Source organism: Archocentrus centrarchus, chromosome 3, assembly GCF_007364275.1.
Source record: "Archocentrus centrarchus isolate MPI-CPG fArcCen1 chromosome 3, fArcCen1, whole genome shotgun sequence".
Taxonomy (NCBI): Eukaryota; Metazoa; Chordata; class Actinopteri; order Cichliformes; family Cichlidae; genus Archocentrus; species Archocentrus centrarchus.
Genome location: NC_044348.1, coordinates 17,187,143 through 17,213,998, shown reverse-complemented (window position 1 = coordinate 17,213,998; position 26,856 = coordinate 17,187,143). Strand labels below are relative to the sequence as shown.

General features: G+C 39.0%; 1 protein-coding gene across 1 annotated transcript; it reads right to left on the bottom strand.

The window, feature by feature from the left end:
* Positions 1 to 15,064: 15,064 nt before the first annotated feature.
* Positions 15,065 to 26,681, bottom strand: hnf4b (hepatic nuclear factor 4, beta). The gene is made up of 10 exons (XM_030723315.1): positions 26,305 to 26,681; positions 24,418 to 24,580; positions 23,809 to 23,903; positions 22,212 to 22,318; positions 21,007 to 21,156; positions 20,719 to 20,806; positions 20,465 to 20,617; positions 18,431 to 18,688; positions 16,974 to 17,057; positions 15,065 to 16,791 (listed from the first exon to the last, which is right to left on the bottom strand). The coding sequence occupies exons 1-10, from the start codon at positions 26,408 to 26,410 to the stop codon at positions 16,748 to 16,750; spliced, it is 1,248 nt and encodes a 415-aa protein (XP_030579175.1). The 5' UTR covers positions 26,411 to 26,681; the 3' UTR covers positions 15,065 to 16,747.
* Between the last annotated feature and the right edge of the window lie 175 nt (positions 26,682 to 26,856).

Here is a 26,856-nt window from a genome sequence, read left to right as displayed (position 1 = left end):
ATCACTTCTCAAGGACATACAATAATCTGCCAACAGGGTGTTAAATAATACAGGATAGAAGAATGAAGGAAGTCCATCTGCTCGACTATAGCGTCATCACCTTGTAATTATCATTTAACAATCAAGGCTAAAGGTCATATGTTAATTATAAAATGCTTCATTCATTATTGGGGTAAAGGTGGCTGAATGGAGGAAGAAGGAAAAAAACAACCTTGTAAGCAATAATAACTTCTCATAGCCTCACGGCTTATATCAGAGACAGATGTTCAGTTTCAGTTAAGCCCTCGTTGGACAGGACCCTGACCATCTAACTGATAAACAGCTGCAACTGGCTTGTGTGATGACTGTTTTACTCCCACTGTCAATGACGATAAAGATTTGTACTCACCCTGTAAATCCCCTGCCTGCTCAGAGGAAAAAAAAATCCTGGGCTCAAACCAACTTTAGGTTTTCATGTCCTTAAAAGTTTGCAAAAAGGCTGTTTTGTTGCAATACGAAATACTCCTAGTGTAACAGCAGAATAATCTAATTTGTTTGATACTATAAGCTTTAAGGCCTCTGAGGTGTTAAAAACCAAGAGAAATCAAAAATGTTAAATTTAGACTGTTAAATTGAATTACTGAGCAGAAAGCACGTGACTTTGGCAGCACTTTTAAAATCCTTCTGTCTCTGCAACTACAAGTGAAGCACAACTTTTATTTCTATTAAATTTCCTAAAAAACGACTAAATGTACGTTTGACTTTGGAGAAAAGTACCCTGTGTAGAACTGTAAACTGAATTAAAGTCAGACTGACACAAATGAAGTCTAATTAAGATAGATCCTGAGTTTTACCTCCTCCTTTAACATGAAAACATTTTTGGTTGAGGCTGCTACAATGTTTCGATGCTCATAGGATGAATTCTGCTGACACTGGTAATCCCTTTACTTTTTCCTAAGCAGCAACTTGACATTTGTGGTTTTGGGACCATGACTCACACTTCAAATCTCTTGGATGGACCATCACAGACAGTCATGGTTACTGATTAATTTAGTTAATGATTTTTCTTCAAATGTTGACTTTTGTGGTTTTGACAAAGCTTTGACTCAGCTTTGGATAAAATGCTGTCTCCGCCCAATTAGCAGAAAGCAGATGACAGTCACTGAATCTTGGAGTGTTTCACAGTAACTTGATTTTACATGTTCAAAATGATTGTGCCAAGTTTAAAATACATTAACACATACTGGATGAAATCCAAGTGACATGTAGCGCTCATAGGTGCTGCTGAAGTTTGAAACACTGAGAGACCTTCTCTATGCTTTCATTTGCAATTTTATATGGTTATAGTGGAACAACCATGTGTGTGGTCATGGTAACTGTATTATTACCAGAACTGAAGACTGGGAATTTTATTATTGTGGTTTGGAAGGTAGAATGAGAGCTTATTCCAGCATAGTCTGTATATACTACACAGGACCTCCCAACAGTATTTTGATCACTGGAGAAAAATTAGTTGTACAGCTCAAATTATATGATTATGATGATAGATTTCTGGTCTGATCAAATTCCAAAAGAGGCAAAGCTGAGTTTATGGCAGGCCTACTTGTTAATCACAACTTAGCACAAACAGTAAGGAAAGTTGTGTTTGGGCTTTTATTTCTTTGTTGTAACAATGCTTCTTGGCAATAAATAGCATACTGTTGGAAAGCCTGTTCATTTCCCCTTGAATGCTGCCAAATTTGTAAGGAAAATGCATTTGTGGGTTGAGCAGCAAAGTTGAGTATGTAGGTTGCACCCATGAAAAACTTGCCAATTCTTCTCTGCCAGTGCCAGACTCTTTGGTGTCGTTATTGCATTGGATGATTGAAGTCTGAAGGAACAAAACATCGGCAATTTAACAATTTATTCCTTTAACAAACAGGGGCCTCAGTAGCATGTGAAGAGAACCATACACAGGCACAACAGCCTGGCACCTCCTCCTCATGCTGGTCGCCAGGTTGGTAACACACTGCTGTGTGATGGCATCCCATTCTTCAACTAGCATTTGTCAAAAATCAGCAAGTGTGGTTGTGTTGTTCATTCTAGCATGAACAGCACACCCAAGCTCAATGGGGTTCAGGTTAGGAATGCAGGAAGGCCATTCCATCCTCTCCACTCCCAAATTCTGCAGGTAGTCTCTGATAAACCCCGCTTTGTCGTCATCTTGGAAGATAGAATTCAGTCCCTGACTGTTGAGATATTGGATTCCCACTGACTGTAGAATCTCATCTTGCTATCCTTCTGCATTGAGATTACCTCCATTGATGACAAGCCTTGTTTTTCTGTGAGGGAGATTCTGCCCCACACACCATCACACCGATGGTGCTCGTGCTCTTCTTCGCATCCTCCTCCCATCCAACAGTTAATCAAGTGTTTTCACGCTTGCTACATCCAGATGACAGCAACGCCCTACTGAAGAATATTATTTTTGGTCAGTCTTGTGGTAAGTGCCCCCCCCCCCCCCCCCCCCCCCCCCCCCGCTCCTGCTCTGAGATACTCAGTAGAATTATAGGAGCGTTTTGTCATGCTTCCACCTGTACCTCCCACAGCCAACAAAAAGACATCCAGAGGGGTCCATAAAGCTCTTTTGTAGGTCCCACTTTCCTCAGGCTGCCTGGAAAGCCTGATGAATGGCAGTCCACCAGTTTGGCACCACGTGGTTAACACTTTGTATGCTGGAAAGACTTCTGTGACATTCACTGTTGTTGACGATACTTTTACTGCATCAATTAATGGTCCAAATTTTCATAAAGTCCTCTATAAACATTCATGGTTACCAGATGATGAATAGCAATAATTTTAGTGATCATCTGTCCTTTTCTCTAAAAAACAGGTGGACAGTTGTGGCTGACAGTCAATTATCTTGACAATTTTTGGTTGGATTGCTGAGATATTTATGCAGACATTAATCTTCCTCCCATGATGAACTGAAATTCCTCTGTCAGCTGATCCTGTAGTAATCTCAGAAGCCACAACTTAAATTTGGCTTGGTTTTTGTTTGATTTTTGACCAAATCCTTTTCAAAATGACATCAGCTTTAGCTACCATGTGTTAGCATTCTAATACCACAAAGGAGAATATAATACTTGTGTAGTCACTGTGGAATACATTTAACGCAATATTTAGTATGCACAAAATGATAGAGGAGAATCAGTCCATACACAGAGGGGTTTAAAAAGCAGGTAGCAATACAGTGTGGCAGCAGCACTGACATAAATGAGGGAGACAGGGGAGATCTGCAGTTTAAACAGGCTGCTGAATTGAGAGGCTGTGTTTGAGATTATGTGAGGAGAGTGCGGTATGATACATGTGTACGATGCTGCGCAGCTTGGGTTGTCTGTAGTTTGCAGGCATCCCTCTATTTGCTCTCTCAGATGGGACTGATAGTCCTGACATTCTGTGCTGATGCAGCCAAACCACACAGGGAAACTCATGTGATGACGCTCTGCTAAGTAATGTATCCCCATTGCCGTTTGTTTTTTTCTTTTTTTTTTTAGCTGGGACCTCTCTGTTTTTTCTTGACTTTAGAGAGCCACTGCAGTGAATCCTTGGCTGGGTTCCCTGGGGAACCAGTCTGAATTCTAGCCCAGAAGGAGGCAACCCCAGGCAGGAGAACAAAGGCTGCTTGTCAGAGAGATGATGATAAGTCTGTGGCGATGGTGTGTAGTCAACCAATGTGGACTGGACCAGTTAAAGCTTCCCTGCCTTGGTAAATCTATAATCTCCGTGTATTGGTTTGAATTGACAGGACCTCAGTGATTTCTGTGTTGACAGACACATCGACAGTTTTTTTTTTCCTCCCTCGTGACGCACTTTGATTCTGGGAAGGGCGCGCTGAAGATTTAGAGCCCACTGATCAAACACTGCTGTGCGCACATGCTATGCCTCATTCAACAGTGAGGGTTTTGTGGTATAGACTATAATCAGTGTTGTTTTGAAGGCACTTTAGTCCATCTTGAAGTATTGATGTATGCATCTGTATGACGATTAAGGAAAAAATAATCTAGAAGTGTTTGTGTTGGTAAGTGACAGGATAACTTTGAAATTCAAACTCCTCTCAAACAGAAGGTCCCCATCAACAAATGTTTGGACACAGAATAATAACCTTCAAAACATAACGCACCTCAATGACTGAAAGGTCTGAATAAAAAGTGTAACTTTTAGTGTAAATACAATTCCCATGCTGGGTATTTATTAATATTATTTATTAGTAGTTCCTTTTTAACCTATGTATGCATTTGTTATCTTATGATTAAACTGTGCACTTTTTTTTTTCATTCCAGGCCTCCCTTGAAATCAGATTTGTATCTCAACTTTATGATTAAATAAAGGTTAAATTAAAAATAAATAAAGGCTATGTTGTTCTTATATATACACTGAAAAAAATGTGATGTAATTTTTATTTCTGTACATTATGTAAAACACATACACCACTTTTACTTTTCAGAGTCCTAAATGTTGAGGCGGTAAAAGACCTCATTCTCTCTGTCTTATGACTCAAAAGGATTCTCGATAGTTCGACATCGGTTTAATAATGGATTCATGAAATGAAAGTATTACATAATCCTGCTGTCAGAAAAGCAACGTAAAGACAGAGAACCTCTTTGTAGATATTATATCAAAGGGCTCACTCAGAGCCAGGTTTTGTTTACCAGCAGACACATATTCGCATGCTACTAACAGATGGCTGCTCCTTTTGTAACTCTTCCACTGGTTATTACTCTGCTTGGTGAACATATGAATTCAATGAGTTTGTTGGCATTTTGTTCTGAGTGGAATAGCGAGACAAGTGGAAAGTTATGCAGAAGTAAACAAGGCTTGATGCCAGTGTTAGTGTCTGTCCGTCCTCAGAAGGTTTGCATAAAAACACAACCAGTGTTTCACAGAAGAAGAAGGAATAAGATGCTTTGGTCAACCTTTAGTTTGCTCAAGTTTTCTTTCTGCATTCTCCTTCTGAGAGTCTGAATGAAACTGACCTCCGCCTTCTGTGGGCTTGTGGTTTGTCCACTCACTGACAACAATGGTCAAAGCAAAGCAGCAACACTTACCCTGCAGTAAATACAGGAGTAATTCTAAGCAGTGTTTCTATTAAGAGCAGTGGTAAAGAAAATGGATGAATGGATAGATAAATGGATTTATGTGAAGAAATTAAATACATAAATTACAACATTGCATATAAAATATAATATATGTTTTGTCATAAAAAGTTGATATTGTCAGGGTGCTGTTAGAGTATACTTTAAGTTCTCTACTGCTTTCCAGGTATGTGTAGGAACTGACAAGTGGGGATAAATCTCCCCTCTAGCACCTCTTCCCTCTGTCAGGCTCTTTTCTAGAGTGGAAAGCAACTACAGCCACTCTTACTCCACCAGGCAAGGAAAAGTGTCCCCGCAATCGCCCGATCTTTTCCAATTCTGAGAAAAGTGAATCCTCTACTTGTAGCTGCTAACCTCAACCTAACGCAGAGGCCATTAATTCTAAGGCACTCAACAGAATACACAATGCAAATGTGATGCGTCCATCACACTTGAAGAAGCAGGACTCCAGGCAGATTATGTAACCGACAGAGTCAAGATGTGCTGTACATTGCATTGATATACACTCTTGTGTGGTTATTATGTAAAATCTGGTCATTAAATCGGATCAAGTTTCCACTCCAGATATGGTGCACTGAGAACTGGGATGGAGGGCACGAACTATTTAAAACTCCACCAGTCTGCAACAGTTTTGACATTAATACTTGATATGCCACAAAGTCTGGAGTCTGGATCTGTTGTTCATGGATTCCCATCAGAAAATCATAGTTTTTACATCATCATCAATTAACTTTGATTAACTGGGTCATCATTTGACATGATGACAGCTAACATTTGTAAATAAAGACTTCAAAATTGTCCAAGTCCTTTGTTTGCAAAAGGGTCTGAATTCTCAGGTATGTTTGTGACTGCCAACAACTGCCAACAACATGCATACTGTATATTTCAGCAAAGATCATCAACACCTGTTTTATATATACAGTGTGATTTTTTATCCTTAGCTAGGGTCAGCACTAACAATGTCAGACACTTAAGATGCATTTAAAGTCTTCTAATTTATTTGCAACTCCTCCAATGTTGCAGCATTGTGAAAAACTTCATTGCCATTCCTGTATCATGAATATGGGTTTGCACAGAGCAGAAGCTGAATCAACAGCATCTCAGTGAATGTCCCGAGGCCACTTTTCCCATGTAACTGATGTCAGTGGGCAATTTGCATTACCGTTGGCAGTGACTCTTCATGCCAAGACAAATGTCAGCCTGGGCCTCACTCCCCGAGTCCCAGCTTGTGGTGGTGAGTTTATTATATTAGACTCTGAAAATCCCTTCTAAGCTGCCGTATGCACAGTGGTACTGTTTGGGGCTCTGGGAAAGGTTGGGTTCCCAGACAGAAAAGGCAGTGTTGAATATTGGTGGCCTTTTCCAAGAAAGTTTGACCAAAGAAATGACTTTTTGGGTCATGTACTTATTAGCAATGTATTTAACAATTACCAGATTTTTATCTCATTTTCTACAGACTGTAAAATACTCCAGTCGTGGTTTGTGGGTCATTAGAAAATAATTTCTTTGTGTTTTCTATTTTCGGCTCATACTTTAGGTTTACACATTAGGTTCAGACAGCTTTGATGAATGTATGCTGGATTTGCTTTGCTTTGTGTAATTATGCAAGATTTTTGTATGAACAGTTTTCACTCTATAGGAATGTTTTCTCTAGTCGTATCTGGACTTTATTTAATGTGCACCGTTCCTTCTGAAGACAGTCCTTCATTATGTTATCATGGTATAAAACACAAACCAGAAATGTTTCTTTTTTCCATTCTGTAGTTTACAGTCACAAATTATTACAGTGGGTGTATTGCTGTGTTTGCAAGGGAAGTTATATTTGAAATTAGGTTCAGACACCCGTTCTGAGGGAATGGGGGGGTGAACAAACCAAAAAAAAATTCCACAAGCCATGAATTATGTTTTCAGAGTGGTGGTTGGACTTTGAGGTCTGAGCTGCCCAGTTTTCTTGTTCACCGTGGCACTGTCTGTTTGGAGTGAGTGAAAAGCATTAATGGGAGATAAATCTACAGACAAGAGTGTGATGCAATCCTGACAAGGCTGCTGATGCACATCAGCTTCAACAACTGGATATTCCATCAGCTGAGAGGCTTTGCTGGAACTCATGAGTTGCATTTTTTGGGGGGGGGGTCTAGCCTAGTCTTTGTGATTAAATGATTAAAAAACAAAAGAAAACATTACCCTAAATGCTGAGGCAAGCCTTTTTTTCTGATACAGAAATAATTTTTCCGGGTTGAAATCATTAAGTAACTGTTTAATTTTTCTCACAGTTAGCCTTTAGTGAGTGACGTGTAGACACAGTGGTGAGTCTCCTGAAACTGGAGGTAGTTATGAACTTTAGGGTAGTAAAGATGATGGTGTAAATCAAAAAAAAAAATGCCACGGGGCTGAGAGGAAATGTGAAGGAGGAGAAATGACTGAAGAATTCTCAGTGATTTCACCTGTCCCCTCAAGGGGATTCTTGACTTGGTTAGACGCTGTGAAAGTGTTTTTCTTAACTATGGAAATAATTCTGTCATCAGGCACTTTAGTTGTTTTAATTTTAGTTTTGCTGTCTTTCTGACAGGTTTATTTATTTATTTAACCTAATGATGGCCTCCCTCACTCGCGCTGACATCTCTTTGGGCCTCACATTTAAAAGTGCAGTGAAAAGCTGTAAAATAATAATTCAGCACTTTGAGTCAACTTCAGATATCACGAGGGAACAGGCCTCATCTACCAATGAAACTGCTTGTCATTCAACTGTCCAATTTATGTTGCTCCTCTGAAAAATGGGTGTGTATAAAACTGGCTGTAATTCTTAAATAGTTTGTGCAATTTTTTTATTTATAAAACTCCTCAAATTAAAGCTGAAATTGAAAACTACAAGAACTGTCCAACAAATTATGGACCTACACAGTGAAAAGTGCATGTGCAGAAAGTTGAAGTAACTTAAAATTTTGAGTGAAAATGATCTACATTTCCATTTTAACCATGGCAGAAATGAAAAAGCAGAAATGTAGAGTGCTGTCACTCAAGATTTGTCCTAGGACAAGGTCATGGACCTGCCCCTTTCAGCTGGCCAGATCTCAAAACCCATTAGGCAAATATTGAATTAGATGTAGGTTTGAGAAAGGAAACAAACCTTTTGGGTGTTTTCAAGTTTTTAGCAGATCTCTGTTTCTGAGCAAACATGTGTGATTACATTTCTGTACCCTTTTATTAACTTGGTGAAACAAACAGATTTATAACAGGAGCTTGTGATTCATATCAACCCATGGCACTAAATGTACTAAAGATAAACAGTTAAAACTGTGGAAAACCAATAAAAAAAAACCAAAAAAAAAAAAAACCCAAGCACTTTTAGTCACACACGTGCTAATTTGACTCACAGATGTTCTGCTTATGTTGCATGTGTTATTCAATGCCTCTCATCATATTTGTGCATTTGTCTTTCCATCACTGCACAGCTGCACTTCATTCCAGGAAAACAAATTTCTTATTTACAGCTAGCAGCTCTTGTGCTGTTGTAGATTTTGGTGTCCTAGATGTTCTCTATCACAGTACAGCGTCAGCCCCCACCCTTTCTCCTAAGTGATTATGTAAAGCAGGCAGTAAAAAGTTTGTTTCATAATGTTGCTTTTTTGTCTCCTCAAAGCTTAATTCTATATTTCTGCTTGAAATATTATAATAATGTAACACCATATGTCTTGAAATTACTTATTTGCATTGTCAGTAACTACTAGCGTTAGCGCTGTTTTATCTTAAAGCCCTTTTGGTGGTAGTGGAGCTAAATGAACAAGTGTTAAAAACAAATTGTTCAGAAAGTCAGTTACAATGGTCATTGAACAAATATGATTTCACCACATGGCAATAAAATATATTTGAACAGAAGACGCAGAAGATGACTCATGACAGCTTAAGTTTTTGGATGGTCTCGAGTTTGAGACCAACATGGAAAACATACGCCCCCCCAACCCCATCCCCCTTTCTTTTTTATGAGGCACATTATGCACAAAAAACTTTTTCCACACTTGCTATATAATATTTACCAAATGATTCAGTCTTAAAAAAGTACCACATTCCCTAAAGTAGCACAAACAGACAAATATTGAGCACACCTCATTTTGTATTATTTATATCACTAGAAAGCCTGCTGTCTTTTAAAAGGTCAGACACATGTTTCCAGGTTTGGGCCAGATGTTGCTCCAAGTTCAGGAAAAGTGCCAGAGAGGACTGAGATGAAGTGAGCTGCAGTTTATAAAGCCTTGATTTTCTTCTATTTTTCTTGTTAAGTGTCCAAAAATCACAGGTAAATCAGGAGGCAGGTCATCGAATCAGGTTTTACACTGTGCATATTTGTTTAAGGAAAGAGCTGTCAGAGATGAACCAGATTTATAGGTGCTGCAGGATATTTGCTAAGGCAAAGAAAAGTTCACAGAAACTTTAGCAATTTGACAGAGTTTAATTACTATACAACTATTTAACTGCTAAAGAGGGCACAGATCTGAAGAGGAGTCTTTTAGTCCTTACTGTAATATCTTCCAGAATGTACATTATGTAAATTTATTTCTTGGATTAAGAAGCCCTCCAATCTAACCACTGGCAGTGGATTTTTTGAAAGTTGTGACAGAATGAGAATTGTAGTCATCGGGCATACAGATGGAGAACAGACATGCAGGCAAACAAACAGTGAGGTTGCTGCTGAGTTGCATCAAATAGAAGATCATCAAGTCTAGACAGATAAACAACATGTGGATGGCGCAATAATAGTTGCTAAATATAAGCGGGGACACACACAAAATTCGCAATGATTTTAATTAACTGGATTTGCTGAACATGTTGTGTTTGGTTCTCAAAAACTGAAACTGTGAGGGGCTACTATTATATTATATTATATTGTAGTGTATATATTATAATACTCTCAGGTATTTTTTGCATGGGAATGGCCAAAAGCCTTACAGGGTCTATTTCCACTCATGCAACTTGCACTTGTCGGTTGCACAACTTCAGTGCTCTCTCTCTCTCTCTCTTTGGTGCTCTTGGAAGGTGGTTAAGAAACCCAACACGTCTCTGGCTTCTTTAGGGGAACACAGCTGTTCTTGAGTCCTCACATCACCAAAACATTTGAATCTCACTCTCTCCCATCTGACTTTCAAGAGGTTCACTGCCAATGACCAGATTGGAAGCCTTCTTAAGCCAAGATATAAGTACATTTACATATTACATTGAGTAGTGGAAACTAATGCACATTATAGAAGACATTACTCAACAAAGAATATGTGAATGATCAGACTTGGGCCCTCTTTAATTGGTCCATATACAGTGCCCTGCATGTTTGGGACAAAGACACAATTTTTGTAATTTTGCCTCCATACACCACCGCAGTGGATTGTAAATCGAACAATTAATATATGTTTGAAGCTTTTCAGTTATTAAATACCAAACTGACGGCAGAAAGACCCACAAAGGAGCAGCAACTGAAGACAGCAGCGGTAAAGGTCTGCAGAAGCATGTCAAGGGAGGACGCACATTTGGTGTTGTCCATGGGTTCTAGACTTCAGGCAGACACTGACTCCAAAGTTTTTTTCATCCAAGTATTAAAAAGAGTCTTTATATTTAAATTTATGTTAGTTTGTCCCATTAATTTTGGGTGACTGTGTGTAAAAATGACTGCATTTCTCAAACAGTTCATGCGAAAATTTTCTGAAACCCCTCGAATTAAAGCTGAAAGTCTGCACTTCAATCACATATTGATTGTGATTTGCAATCCACTGTGGTGGTGTACAGAGAAAAAAAATACAAAAATTGTGTCTTTGTCCCAAAAAATATGGAGGGCACTGTATTGGACAAAATTGGTGCTTTTCAAAGTGTGCTTCCCCCACAGTGGAAAAACCAAAACTTTATGAGGCTACACAGCGGTTTGGTCCTACTGTGTAAGCAGGAGTTGTCTGCATCACAGTGGGCAACAGACAGATGTGTTGCTTCTCACCCAACTTCCAATTTATTTGTTTTTTTTTACAGTACTGCAGCGCTTTCTCTTTCTGTGTTTGTGTGTACGTGTGTGTGAGTGTGTGTGTGTGTGTATTGCCCTATTTTGGATGTATATTGTGGAGCTCTTGGGAGGTATACAGAGAAGAAACCAAACACGTGTCTCTGCCTTGTCCTGGCAAACACAGCTGTTCCTGCGTCCCCACGTCACCCCTCGCTGTCTGAACTCTTTTGCCCAGAATTCCCCTGGCCAAACAAACCATGCAGGTCAACACAGCAGTAGTGGCCAATTTATACTGAAAATGTGCTAAACAAGCATTCATTCAGAGCTCAAAGGCTACTTTGGTAAGTTGCTGCCTTCTGCAAGTTCTATGTCTGATTTTATTTTATTTTTATCAGGGATATAATAATAATTTATATATATATATATATATATATATATATATATATATATATATATATATATATATATATATATATATATATATATATATATATATATATATATATATATATATATATAAATACAATAAATACAACAGATTTCACCTTTTGTTTTTGCAGTGCATTACACATTGAGAAATTCCCAGTAATGATCTATACATGTGGCCATTTATGAGTTCTGTGGTTATTGTTCTACATACATATGTGCTGTAGGTTTTCTCACATCTGTGCTGTTGTTTTGATATTTTTAGCCTGGTGGGCCAATCTAGATGATTGTGAATCTGGAATTTCTGGTTTACACCAGGACCTTTGCTGTGAGTGGGGATTCAAAGCAACCTTTTATTAGATTATCACAACGGCATAAATCAGAGCTTTCAAAGAAAACATATCGTGGCCTATATTCCCTAACTTCTACAGATTAAACTCGTTATTGGGTAATCTTTAAACCAGAAGTACTGTGGTGTCAGTGGTCATGTTTCCTTAGTTTGTGTTATTGTAAACTGTGAAACAGCAAGCCGTCTTAGGCATTTTTAAGCAACTTGTGAAACTTGATACATTCAACACAAAAACGTGACTCAAAATGGTACAGATAAGGGGGCTTTTAGGCCATTTTTCCAAAATATATTAACTGCAGAGCTTGTGTAGCAGTGGGCAGAATCCATTTGTAGCTTCACTTTACAGTATAAATGGCTGATCAAAGAGTGGAACGCTGTTAAACTCTAGACTTAAAGTGACATTCCAGTTTTTGGGTGTTTTCGTCAGTTAAGTAATCTTAAGTTTATTGCGCCATAGAAGTACACTTATGTAAGTTTACAAGAATATTAAAAACAGACCAGATCCTTTTTGTTTTCCACGCTGAACGCACCTTTCTTTTGTTTGGATCTCACGGTGTCTCAAGAACGAAGGGTTAAAGAAAAAGAAGAACTAGAAGAACAGCAGGAATTACTTTTACTTCAAAGCAAGAGCTTTTTTTTTTTTCTTTCCCATTTTTGAACAACTCAACAATTTTTCCCATAAGCGAACATTCAGACTTTAAGTTCTACCTGTTCTTTCATGATACCAGATTAAAATTCATACTGGAGCGAGAGCAGCTCTCTGCACAGCTATATTTAGTTGGAAGACTTTTGAGCTTCAAAAACATAACACAAAGAAGACAGCGGTCTGTCTCTGCTACCTGAGGGGGGCAGAGAAAACATCTAGGTGGTGGACTCACTTGCCTGCATAGAAAGACACATGCTGCTGTGCTTTAATGGGAAACAGAAGTGTTTCCTTTTGTGTGAATATATGTATGTGATCCTTAGTAACACCAATCCCTGACCTATGATATAAAAAGTAACGTTAATTGTAGCACAGGTGATTATCTGGTATCAATAATGGTCACACAATAATGATAAATGGGTAAAACAAAAATAATGGCAAATGAACACTACTGGGTGCATTTAGTTACATTAGGCACAGACTGAGAGTATGGGAGCAAACTGGGAAATAATAAAAGTGATCATCATGCGAGGGTATCGACAGCATCAGGTCTAATACTCACTGGGGTCTTATAAGCCATGATTTCAAGTTCAATTCAAATCAGTTCAATTCGATGTATGCTTATTTATATAATGCCAAATCACAACAACAGTTGCCTCAAGGCACTTCATAGTGTAACGGAAAGACCCTACAGTATTACCCTCTATGAGCAAGCATTTTGTGACGATGGGGAGGAAAACCTCCTTTTTAACAGGAAGAAACCTCCTGTAGAACCAGACTCATTCGCCACGTCTGGTTGGGGCGTGAGGGGAAAGAGAAAAGGAAAAAAAATGAGAGCATAGTGAGGCTGGACAAAACACAGACTAAGGGAGACAGCAGACAAAATGTTGTGACATGCTGCAGTGGTATATAAACATGAAGGGAAAAGAGGTGAATGAAGAAGTGCTCAGTGAATCACAGTGTATTATGAAGTTTCACAGTAATGTGAGCCTATTACACTATAACTGGTTCAGGGTCACCTGATCTGCCCCTAACTACTATATAAGCTTTGTCAAAAAGGAAAGTATTGCAATCTACAACTGGTTGATCCACTGATTCTGTTTTGTCTCTTTTCCGCTTTCTAACCTGCATCAGAAAAAAAACTATTACTTGAAGAACTTGGATGGATGAAACAAAACCTTTCATTTCAGAGTTTCATTTACAGTTTACTTTACTATTAACTGCCCCTGCCACTTAATAAGCACTTTAGTAAGCTAGAAAAGAACTCTGGGAGTGCATTATCCACCAAAACAAATGCTCTCTTTTTTTTTTTTTCATTTTATAAAAGGAAGCACACTCTCTGCAGCAAATTTTAATGGCTTCTTCTTTTGCACATAGTCTATTACTCCAAGCTTCATGAGAACTTTGCCTCGTTGTTTTTGCATATTCCAGCTGAAAAACATACAGAAAAAAAGACAGAGCAATTTTGTGAAACAAATCTTTTGATAAACTAAGGCCTTTATGCAGAGTCCCCCCCCAGAAAATCAATGGTCCTCTCATCTTAAAACACCTTTTCTCTAATATTACTTATGTTTGATAAGTAATACTATTCTCAAAGAAGGATCTCAACCATGAGGTAGAACTGCATTTTACAGAGTTTTGAAACTTTAAAAATACCAACAGTGTATAATCATCTGTTCTCTTTAAACTACTTTCTGTATTTTAATGGAACTGACTCAGCACAAGCATTTCTCCTTCTTTCTTTTACTTTGTTCCCAGTATGTTTAGAAAGATGGGTTTAACTGATTTATATACTGTACACCAGTCTCTTGTTTCAAGTGGTACATGTCACCAAAGCTCGTGTCAAAGCTCATGTTTCCCACCTCTTTCCTCACTTCCTGGCATAATCAAATATTACTGTGTCATAACTAAGTCCTTCATGCCCTTCAAGAGGGAGAATCAGCGCTGGACAATATTTATACTCCAGCAGAAATCCATGAAGCTCCAAAGTATTTGGGAATTTCTTACATGAAAAAAAGAAAAAAAATCCCCAACAGACAGCTGGTCTTTGAGGCAGAAACTAAAGAGGTTAAATATTGTTTTTAAAAGAACATTAGCACAGACAAACACCCTGCATCTGGACTCCCTCCACTCTGAAAGTAAGGGATGACACTGACAACTGAGAACAAGCATTTAGCTTTTAACACCGTGGCTTCCCTTCTCTCTCTGCTGAGCTTGACAGATCAATAGACTGCCTCACAGCAGGCCCTTGGGAAGTAAAAAGACATCACAGCAGTGTCATTGCTTACCTTTTTACAGTGACAATGAAACCTGAGTATGACAAGGACCCCAATTTGGCAGCTATCTTGTGTTCCCGTTTAAAAGCCTAATTAACTGTTTGATTGGCTGTGAGAGTCAGTGCTGGGTGAGTACAGTATGTGCTCCATTTCATGAAAAATGAACAACCCAGTCCTAATTATTTGTCAGTTCAAATAGATGTGATTGTGTAATTAGAGTTCATAACCTGAACCCTTCAAAAATGAACACAGTAACAGAGTCTGTTTGAGAAACTGTAGTTTATTTATTTAGACAATATCCAGTGAAGCAGTCCCACTGCCACTGTATATCTTCAAAAGTACCTCGGTCTGACTTAAGAGTTGTGCTGTCACAGAGAAAGTTTTTGTGGAACATTTTCAGACAAAAAGCCCATTTCCACGTTTTTCCATTTGTCTTTTTGTTTCCACATTTCTTCCTATACAGGATAAAATAACTTCTCAGTCCTCCCACTCCTGCTGATTGGTCAATGTAGGTCAACACAGATAAATCTCCTTGAAACTTCATATTTTCTAATCACTACATGTGGTGGTGGTGGTGGTGGGGGGTTGTTACTATTATGATTTTACTCCAGGAAAAGTTTGAGGACAGTAGCAAACTGCAGCCCTGGACAGTCAGATCATGTCAGGGCAACAGAGAAAGAGCAGGTCATGCTTTTGGGACAAAAAATGTTCCTTTACTGATTATTCACATTGTAACTTATAACATCAATTTTCTGTTCTGTGCCATTAAAATAAAGGGCCAGGAAAATTCATTTATTTGAGTTAGAAAAGGGTCTTTTCCCCTCTTTCAATAGTATATTCACTGGCCTTTTAGTGTATTTATTCTTTTGCTTTTTGGTTCTGCATTAAATATGTGGTTAGGAAATATTTTTGTGCTAAATGCAGTTCTGGATTTGCTGTCAAGGAGATATAAACTTGAAGAAAATGTCCAGGGTCTTTTAGAGAAAAAGCTGTTCTTTACCTCAAATTACATTGAAGTTATATATTGTTTTATATACTTGTTTCAAAATCAGGGATTCCTCCACTAATGTGGAACAGGCTCAGATGTCACAGACTTGATGAAGTTTTAAAAGAAAACATCTATTTTGTGTTTAGTAAGGCATGTTTTTCTAGGAATTAACAGTCAGTATGGTGCTTAGATTATACCCACTGCTGTGAATATTATTCCCCATGGCTTCATGGTAGGGAGACGGATGGATTTCTTCCTGTATTGTTGTCGGGATTTGGTGATCACTGTATCAAAACAATCACAGTAGCAAAGAGAGGAAAAGGGTTGCAGACTAAGCTTTTGCCATCAAGTCTTACTGAGTCATTGCAGCACCTCTAAGCTTCTATGCTGCTAACTTATCACATCACACCTTTCTAATAAGAACCTTCATTGCTCATTTAAGTGAAACAACAAGCGTTCCTGTAGGAAATACAACAGGTATCTGGCTGATTGTGTTAATTGTTCTTATTTGAATGTCTTTAGCCAAAGGTCCAATTAAAAAAAAAAAGCATAACTAGCTTGACAGTTGGGATTACAAGCTTAATTAATTATTTTCATGGCAAACCATTAGTGAAAGCTTTTATTTTGGATAAAACAATTGCCCCACAGGACCAACAAACATGTTCAAGCACAGGCTTTTAATGCCCTCTGCTGACAGGTGATGGATTTTGCATCTCTCTAGGTATAAGTCAGACACACTGTAATGTGTTAGCAATGAGCTTTTCAGATAACAAAATATTATTTTCTCAGAAGTGATACATATATGCATACAGTATGTGCATCATGTATGTAGCTGAGTGTGTATGTATCAGTATGTTTGCCGGTTCAAACTTGTAAGATCCATCTTTTCCATGTTTTTTAAGGGGTTTCTTGGTGTGGACAGGTGCCTCTGGTATGTTGTTTGCACACTGGCAGAGTTTCCATGTCTGCACACCTCAGTGCCAGTCTGTGCGGGTAGCAAGGAAGCCACCTGTAGGAGCTGTGTGAGACAGACAGGCATCTTTATTGGCATTTCTTTTTCTGATGTCAGAACAATGCCTGTGGTAAAACCACTAAATGGAAAAAAGTCTGCTCCACTGTTACTGAAAATCCTCTGAATCAAAGTTTATCAAACAAACTGTTAAAAAATGAGCTGAGAAAGGTGGATTTGTGAATACTCACTTGTTGAAACCTGACAGATCACAGAGGGGAAGCCCGCAGGTGCAGCATTGAGGTTAGTTTGCTGTTCTTGTATAGGGTCATTTCCTGGAGGAATTGAGCAAAGTGAAACACATACTGAGAGTGAGAGAAGATAAAAACTGGACATACAAAATAGCAAAGTAACAGTGCATTAGTATAAACAAAAACTGCTCCAAAAATTGAAGGAACACTTTGAAAACACATAAGATCTCAACAGGGAAAAAACAAAATCATGTTGGGTATCTACACTGATATGGACTGTGTCCATCGTTTGATGGAAATGAAAATTATCATCCTACAGAGGGCTGAATTCAAAGACACCGTGAAGATCAGTGAAAAAATGATGCTACAGGCTAGGCCATTTTGCCATTTGCCATCTCCTAATGAGACGACGGATGGTGTCCTGGGGATCGTCTCCCAGATCTGGACCAGGGCATCACTGAGCTCCTGGACTGTCTGGTGGGTGGAATGAAACATTTCCCAGATTTATTGGGTTTAGGACAGGCGAGTGTGAGGGCCAGCCAATAGTATCAATTCCATTATTATCCAGAAACTGCCTGCATACTCTTGCCACATGAGGCGGGGCATTGTTGTGCACCAGGAGGAACCCAGGACCCACTGCACCAGCTCAGGGTTTGACAGTGGGTCCAAGGATTTCATCCCGATATCTAATGGCAGTCATGGTGCCATTGCCTACCCTGTAGAAGCCTGTGGGTCCCTCCATAGATCCTCCATGGATATTACAGACAGCATAGCGTTCTCCACTGCGTCTCCAGATCCTTCCGTGTTTGTCACATGTGCTCAGGGGGAACCTGCTCTCATCTGTGAAAAGCACAGGGTGCCAGTGGTGGACTTGCCACTGGCACCCTGTGCTTTTCACAGATGAGAGCACAGGGTGCCAGTGGTGGACTTGCCAATTCTGGTATTTTATGGCAATTAGGCAATTAGGCTCCAAGGTGCCAGGCAGTAAGCACATGGCCCACTAGAGGACGTCGGGCTCAAAGCCCACCCTAATGGAGTCTGTTTATGATTGTTGGGTCAGAGACATTTACACCAGCAGCCTGCTGGTGGTCATTTTGTAGGGCTCTGGCAGTGTTCATTCTGTTCCTCCTTCCACAAAGGAGCAGATACCAGTCCTGCTGATGGGTTAAGGACCTTCTACGGCCCTGTCCAGCTCTCCTAGAGTAAATGCCTGTCTCCTGGAATCTCCTCCATGCTCTTGAGACTGTGCTGGGAGACACAGCAAATCTTCTGGCAATAGCACGTAATGATGTGCCATCCTGGAGGATCTGGACTGCCTGTGCAACCTCTGCAGGGTCCAGCCTTTTGAGCAGTATGCAACTACATATTGGAAATGTCTCAACTGTGATGTCACTAAAAGCTTACTTTTGTATTCTTGTGCATCTCTTTTAACTAAATACAGCATCAGTTTGTTGTACCTGTACACGGTCCTTGTCCTGTTTCACTTCCCTCCCCTAGCAACATCTCCTGCAGCAGGCTGTCCATTTTGGCCTCACCAAGCAGCTGTGCTAAGTGAAGTGTCTCTACCATCTGCCAGGCCACACTCTGCAAGGGAGGCAGGATCAGCAGGAGCTCCCCAAACCTTCCCCGCTGCTCACATATTGCTTCTTCTAAGAGAAGATGAGCCTGGAAACGCAGATGTCGAACCATCTGAGGGCACTTCAGTCCCAGACAGTCTGCAGCACAAAGATAAGAAGACCTAATGTACATATGATACTGTATAAGGGGGTACACATTTAAACAAATGCATTTATGTACATTTTTTCCAGGGCATTTTTAACACTAAGTTGAAAGTGTAAGTGAAAGAAGAAGAGAAACAATAAGACAATGATAAAAATAATAGACGTATAATCTGTGAAGCAGTTTTTCTAGGCTTAACTTCTTTCTCCAAATCTTAATTGTATCATATAAAGGAAATTTGTACTATAATGAAAGAATGTGTAACAGAACAGTTACAGGAAATTTTCTATGTTTCTGCATAAATGTGTTTTAACTATAAAGAGAACCCAGTTAAACTGATGAAATGGAAAGCATTAGACCTTTCAATCTGTCTATTGAGGAAATGATCCAATCTTACATACATGTATCTGTAAAGGGGAAAAAATATGGGAAAATTAAGGATTAGCAGAAAATTAGAAGGTCAAATTTGACTTAGGTGTTTTCAGTCAGTGGGATGGCAATCAGGCGTGAGTGGGTACCTTTTTATAAATTTAAAGAATAGCATATGAATCTAGCAAAGTGTTATCCTTTTCCATACATTTTAAAGGAAATTAATCATTGCATTAACAAAGGTAATTTTCAAGGACCTCAGAAAAAGAGTTCATGCTCATCAGGCAAGAAAATGTTACAAGAACATCTTTGAAGAGTTTGAAGTCAAACAATTCTCAGTCAGACACAGACTGTGTACTAACGGAGAAAATTTAAGACCGTGTTTCTCTCCCAAGGAGTGGTCGACTAAAAAAGATCACTTTGTGTCTGAAAGTCTGGAGGTCACAAAGAAATCCAGGGCAACTTGTTAGAAACTATTCTCTGAAAAAGAACGACCCAACCCCCGATGATGAGAATGAGCCAGAAGGCTGTTAGAACAATGTTTTGTTGACATATAACCTGAAATAGAACTCTTTATTGTCAATAAGAAATATTCTGTTTGGAGAAAGGAAAACAACCTCATCCCATGTGTGTTGATACCATCCGTGTTTTTTAGGCCTGCCTTACTCTATCTGAGCCAGAATAGTGCTCCTTAATTAATGCAGCAATGAATTCTGAATAATACAGTCACAACTTTATAAGAAAATATCTCTCTGAGAACCAAGTCTCAAGACACCAACCATCAGGATGTTTTACCAAAGAAAGATTTAGGGACAAAAAAGAAAATGTTTTGGAATGGCTAAGTCAAAATTCTGACCTTAATGAAATACAGTTATTGTAGAAGGACAAGAAGCAAGCGGTTCAAGTGCAGAAACCCAATAACAGTTGAAGATTCTTTTTTTTTTCTTCACTGAGTCAAAATTTAAAAAATAATTAAGGGGTTAAATGAAAGATACAGTACCAGTAATTCATATGAATGGGTGAGTGTGTTCAAACTTTTGACTGCTTCTGTGTGTGAATTAAATCTCAGACTGTGACTATTTGTTGGATAGAGGTGAATATGTCTGCCAGATAAGATCATTTGAACAGGTAAGTGGAGAATTAAGTTCAGCAGGCAGCCTCTCTGTCTGCCAACAACTCCACCACATCCTGATACTGTTAGAAAATCTGCCCGAAACATACAGAACCCAGACCACTCAGACTAAACTACAGCTGAAATTGGCAAGAACAATAAACAGATCCAAGAGAGAACATTTGAAAAAACAAAAAAACAAAAATCAGCTCTTTTTCAGTACAATGGAAAAGGGCAAGCAACAGAACAAAAATCACCCTCATTCACCTTCTCACACACTGACTGAACTAACCTGGGGCGAAGAAGACAATTGTTCGGAGGCAGGCAAACTCTTTGTCTGTGATGTCCAGCTCTCTGAGAGGTTTGACCAGCTCCTCTTGAATTCTGAATGCCACTCTGGATATCTCTACCTCTGCACCTCTCAGTGGGATCACAAAGTCATTGCCTGCTCAATTAAGAAAAAGATATCCATTCATATCTGAGAACTTTAAGTGTCAAGCTGACTCTGCAACACATAAAATGCTAAAGAGAAGACATCTGTCCTACCTAGAAGAATGACGTTATTGTAAGGCAGTGAGCGTCTTGCTGCCCCTAAAATAAGATGTTCTGCAGAGTGGGTTCGTAGAAGGGTTACCTGCAAACACACGTACGTACACAGGTTTCATACTGTATGATGTATCGATTCAAAGTGCAAATTCCATGACCTGAGCTGAGCTTACAGTAAAGGTCTAAAAACCCATTTAATGAGTGAGTAAATATAAGAACCACTGTTTCCTAAAGCTGCATGGACAGGTACATGTTAGCTGTGCAATAAGGGTTCAGTGTCCTTTGTACCCTGTCATCTACTGGGAGGCTACAAAACTCTGGGATGTGTTTAGCCCATTCCACCAGCAGGAGGAGTTGCTGCTTCATGGACTCGAACACTTCTCCCACGCCGGCTGTCTTCTTGGCTGCGATGTCGTGGCTCCTGAAAAGTGCTGGGAACTGAGAGAAAGAACATAGGATCTGAGTTCACAGTGAGCACAGGTAACATGGACATAAACCTTAGATATAGTATTTGAGTACGTATGTGGCTAAGGAATTAAACAGATGCTTTTTTTTGTAATGGATCAGTTGTAAACAAGGCCAGATACAGATCATATAATGACTCATTTGAAAATTCACGCAGCATATACTGTACTAATCATCTAATTTATTTCAGTGCATTTCTTTTTCCATGAAAAGCATAGATCTGGTTTGGTCATTTTTGTTAAGTCACATTGCTCCTTCATAATTAGTTACAAAGCAGTAACAAATTACAGGTCTCAGAAGTATCAGTTCACACTCTTTTTCCACACCTCATCCAGTTTGGATATTAGTCTCCATTTTAAGTGCGAGTGATGATAACAGACATTTGTGAAAATGAATTTACCTAACTGCTGTTTGAAAAACAGTGCCTTGACTCAAATATCATGCAAATGCACACGAGTGGGATGCCTGTGGCTCAAGTGTTAGCAGACTGCCCTCTAATCATGAGATGCACCCAAATGGACCTTCAAATAAGTGCTTGCAAAGGTTAAATGTTGTTTCACAAGTGCAGGGCATTTAAGAAGAATCCCTGTATTCAGTAGCTGTGTGCTTTAAGATTGTTTTACTCAGATTAAGAAAGATTGTGGTCTTGCATTTATTTGACTTAAAACTGTCAAGTCAAGTCAACTCAAAGTTGATCTCATTAGCACATTAAAAAAAACTTGACCAAAGTGCTGTACAGTTCATCAAAACATACAATAGTCAAATAGATTAATCTTTTAACACTATTTTACACTCATTTTCCCAAGGACTAGAATTATTTTCTTATTTCTGTTACATCCATTTAAACTTTCATCTTACTGCTAACCAAAATCAAGTACTTTAAATCATGTAACCTCAGCCCTCTCCATCGCTGACCTTCATTTGCACAATTTCTAAAAACAGAGACGGAGCTTGACTGGCATAGAAACATGTAGAAACGTGTCCATTTCTGCCAAAGAACCTTACATCTAAGACCAACAGCATGTTACCTGCTGCACACTGGCCTCTGCCTGCAGCAGCACACTGATGGACAAAGTGCCCACTGTCTGCTCCTTGGCTCTCTGAGTGTTGATGCAGTCTCTCTCATTCTGAACAGCTGGAGATTAAAGAGAGGAAAGAACCATCAGACAAGTTTCTTGGCATCTCCACACATTAGTCGTGCACTTCACATTTTTTTTTTTTTAAACTCGCCTCCTCGGCAAATAAAACCTGAAAGAAATACCCTACTCTTCGTCTCAACAGAGTCCCTCTATCCCCCGTGACACTGAACTTGCTGTTTATGGCTATATTAGCCATACCAAATGTTGCCTACTCAGGAAATGTGGCACAAATTGGATAAAAATAAATTTCTCCAGTTGTCCTCGTTAAGTCTCCTTCTGTTTTCATGATTAAGTGCTTCTCTTTCAGGATGCAAAGAATTATGCAGTGAATAAATATCACAGGCTTTAATATGAAATAACTGAGGAGGTAATGAAATGTGATATGACTGGCTGGGCAATTATATCTAATCTAATGCCACTCAAAAACATCTACTTAAGGTTTATCGCTGATAAGTAAAAAGTCACAGAGAAGACATATAGAGGAAGTATTGGGGGGGTTTCTGTGATGCACCCTAGTATATCTAAATGTAAAGTACACCTGCAGATGGTGATGTTTTTGCTGATTTAGATGATATTTTGAAGAGGAGATGTCATCGCATGTTGTTGACCCATCTGCAAGTGTCATTAGGAACAGAGCAATCCTGATGGCCTCAGACTAATTCTAATATGGCTCTACAAAGTCAGACAACACAACCAAGTGTCAGAGTAATCAGTCATCAGAGGTGTCCTCTCAGCAACCAATCTGGAGCACATTAATCAAACTAAAGGAGGAAAAGGAGCAACAGCAGCAACAGCAGCAGCAGCAGCAGGCTCCCTCTGTACTTCACTGACATGGTGCTGCATGACAATGTCACAAATGAGTCTTCTGTGGAACATAAATTAAGTCTAGTTGTGGAGTAAAAAGTTACTCAGAGGTCAAGTATGAAATGTCACAATAATGGAGTCTTGTTTAATATTTTCCTTATGTGTTCCTACTACAGCTGTACCTGAAATTGTTATTAGCGCATATTATTCAAATCAGGCATATTAATGAAGTATACGTTTAAAAAAAAGTACCCCCGGCAGTGACTTCAAAGGGTTGTGAGCAACTTCTGTCCAGAAAAATGGAGAGAAAATTTGCTCATGTTCAGTCATATTACTGTAATTATTCATGTGAAACTAGACTTCTTTGATTGCATCTCTTTCTTCTTCTCAGCAGGAGTCAGTGAACGATAAAGCCAGTGATAGACACAGTCCACGTAAACACACGTGGAAATTGACACTGAAGCGCTCATTGTTTCTCAAGAAAGATGTTTTTCCCCTTTATTGATCCCCTCGTTTTTTCCTTTGAAGTAGATATTTCATTTTAAATGCCAAAGACAGAAGCAAAATACAAGGTTTTGAATATTCACAAGGCTGCTCTAGATCAACGGCAGATTTTCTTTTCGAATTAAAGACCCGAAAGCAAGTTATATTATATAACAAAAAAGAAAATATGAGCTCTAACCTTCCTTTCTCATTCCAGCCTTGAAACACTTTCGTAGTCGGCAGTAACGACATTGGTTCCTTTTGTCTTTGTCCACAATGCATTGCCTGTCGAACCTGAAAAGAAGGCATCTTAATGTGTGAGAATATCACCTCGACCGCAAACAGCTCAGTCAGAGTTTCAGAGAATTTATTCAGCTAATGTAGCCTTGAATGGCTAATCGGCAGCTCTGGAGTGAGCAGCAGAGGTGAAGTAAGGCTCCATTATTTCTGCCTCCAAGCTTCATTTTTCAGATTTGGTTGTAATGCAATTTATATATTCAAATGTGTATTTGTGACATTGCTTTTATGTTTGTTTATCAAACGTCTACTCCCTCGTGGAGCCACAAGCACAGTCACATTCCAACTTTTATTAGATATGCAGTTATTCTCAGAATAACACAACACCTTTTTACTTTTCACAAACTTGAACAAAGAAACATTTGTGAGGTGATGAAATTTGTGACTGCTCCTGGAGAGCATCATTTGTCACAAAGACTTTATTGTAATATGCTGGCAATCTTTCAGATATAGAATAATAATAATAATAATGCTTTGTACAGAAATCTGCTGGGTCTCTGATGGAACTCACCTACAGCTGTAAGTGTGGTTATTGCGAATGCTCCTCCTGAAGAAGCCCTTGCAGCCATCACAGCTGGGTGCACCGTAATGTTTACCAGTGGCTCTGTCTGCGCATATGGAGCACTGAGTCTTTGCTCCATCAATCCGTGACAGTGAGGAGGAGGGTGCTGACACTGGCGAACATAAAGGATGGTAGGAAATAAGAAAAAGGTGCCTTAGAATATGCCCGTGTGGAAAAGTTTGAATAGTTGACGACTGTACGAGAGCGGGGTTCTCGATGACCATTTTTATTTGGTCACAAATGAATTCGTAAATATATCTGAGCTGATTCTAACATCAGAGAACATTCAGTTTGTTAAGAACAAACACATATTGTGACAAAGAGAATCAGTTATGATCCTGTGCCGGGTAACTATTAAAATGTTTTCACCTGAATGTAAATGGTATAGCTGAAAATTTCTTAAACCACTTAAAGTAATATGTATAAATATACTGGCTTGCTTCAATATTACAACATTATTATTTCATGTAAATCTGTGACTGAATGCTGCATTCACACAGTACTGTTACCTGAACCAAAGAGTTACTGATAAAAATGTTTCACTGTACATGGAAAGAAAGAAGAAAACTCTTTTTTTTCCCCTTGACCTCTCTTCCCACAGCATTACCCCCATGTCTGTCCAAACCTCACCTTTGACCTTTAGAACATAAATTGTGTAAGAGTCAAAATTGCAAAATATATATTTAAGGCATACTGTAAGAAACAATGTTATAAATTGTTATTGCAGAGGGTTTAACTGTAATTGACATTACTCATAGTTTGTATTCCACTCATGTTATGCGTCCACCTAACCCATTAACTAAAGCATTTAATGAATCCTATTTTGCCTCTATGAAAATAAATAACCTCGTACATGGAGGTGTTGATTATGCACTTGTGACCTCTTCAGAATCATCTGAGTGCTGTTTCATAACTCTGTCAGGAACAGTGTGAAGATAATAAAAGCGGGGTTATAGGTAGAGATATCAGCTCTATATGAATGCCATGGACCTCCATGGAGCACTACACCCAAGAGTAAGAGATAATTCCCCATTTAATTAAAGCAGTTTAGAAGTCAGTTAAGAACCAAAGTCCACTACTCTCCTCTGGCTAATTTTACACTGGGCACTCAACCTCCCACCATGTTGCTCTAAACTGCATCTTGCCAGCGTTGTTGCAGGATTGTCTCTCTTTAAAAGCACTGACCATCAAATACGCTGCCTCGGTGTAATATTCCTGCACTAATGCACATATTTTATGTGCCCCCAGCTATAATGTCTGCAAATTGCACACTTAGTTTAGGCAGATGAAGCAGCTGGGGATTTTCAATTTAACAAGGAAATGCTTTCTGTGGCCAAAGATCAGCTAGATTGAATTAAGAGATTAGAATACATTTGCCTCGCAGTTATCTGGATTTAAAGAGCAGCCCAGTGGTAAAGCTTCTTCATTTAAATTGGCAAGGAAAGGGCCTGATTCAGCTCAACAGAGTCCTAATTAGAATGAAATTAGATCAGAATGTAAACTGATGTAGACCTGCAAAAAAAAAAAGTCATTTGGAACTATTTTGATAATTTATGCCCCATACAGAAATAGTTTTATGCAACAATGCCAGAATGAACTATGGACTGGGACCTTGGTCCTTGTGAAACTGTGGCCAGATCACAAGTGCAGATGATTTACACTATCAAAGTAAGTTTAGCTGCAGCCAAGTAGACTAACCGTTAATGAAACTAGCTCTCTAAAGGGATGCATTTTCAAAACCGATCTCATTTTAATAATCAATTGTGCAGTTTCTAGATAACACGCTGAAGATCTATACTTGTAATGAAGAGCAATTTAGGTGAAAGTTCATCATACCTGTTTTATTTGATCGTAGAGGTACCAGCATCATGTCGTTTAACAGTTTAGTCTCTGTGCTGCCATGACTGGCCTCCAGTTTAAAGATAGCCCCAGTAAGCTTCATGGTCTATGGACTCTGTGAAGGGTCTTTGAGATATGCAAAACTCCACCAGTATCAATTTTAACTTCCAGGTCATGCATTCAGCTTAGTTCTTCTCCCTCACAAGTCTCCCATGTGTCGGTCCAATTCCTTTGCTTCTTACTGTTGTTTGAAAACTTTTGTTTTTGTTCTCAATCCACTCTACAGGTGTTAATCTTCTTTAAAATGACACTTCGAACATTCTTGTGTTGTGCTGAAAAGCTTGCCGTGCGATGGTCCTCTCAGGTGACCCCTCAGGACTGAAACTGGGTCGCTGTCTGTTTGCTTTTTTTTTTCTTATCTGCAAAGCATATCGAGGGGAAAGTTCAGAGACAAACGCGGCTCACTGTGACGAGCTCGAACAGATAAGACCTGTGTTTGTTAAATGTTACAAAACATTAATGTTTTTTTTTTTTTTAATTTATTAGAAA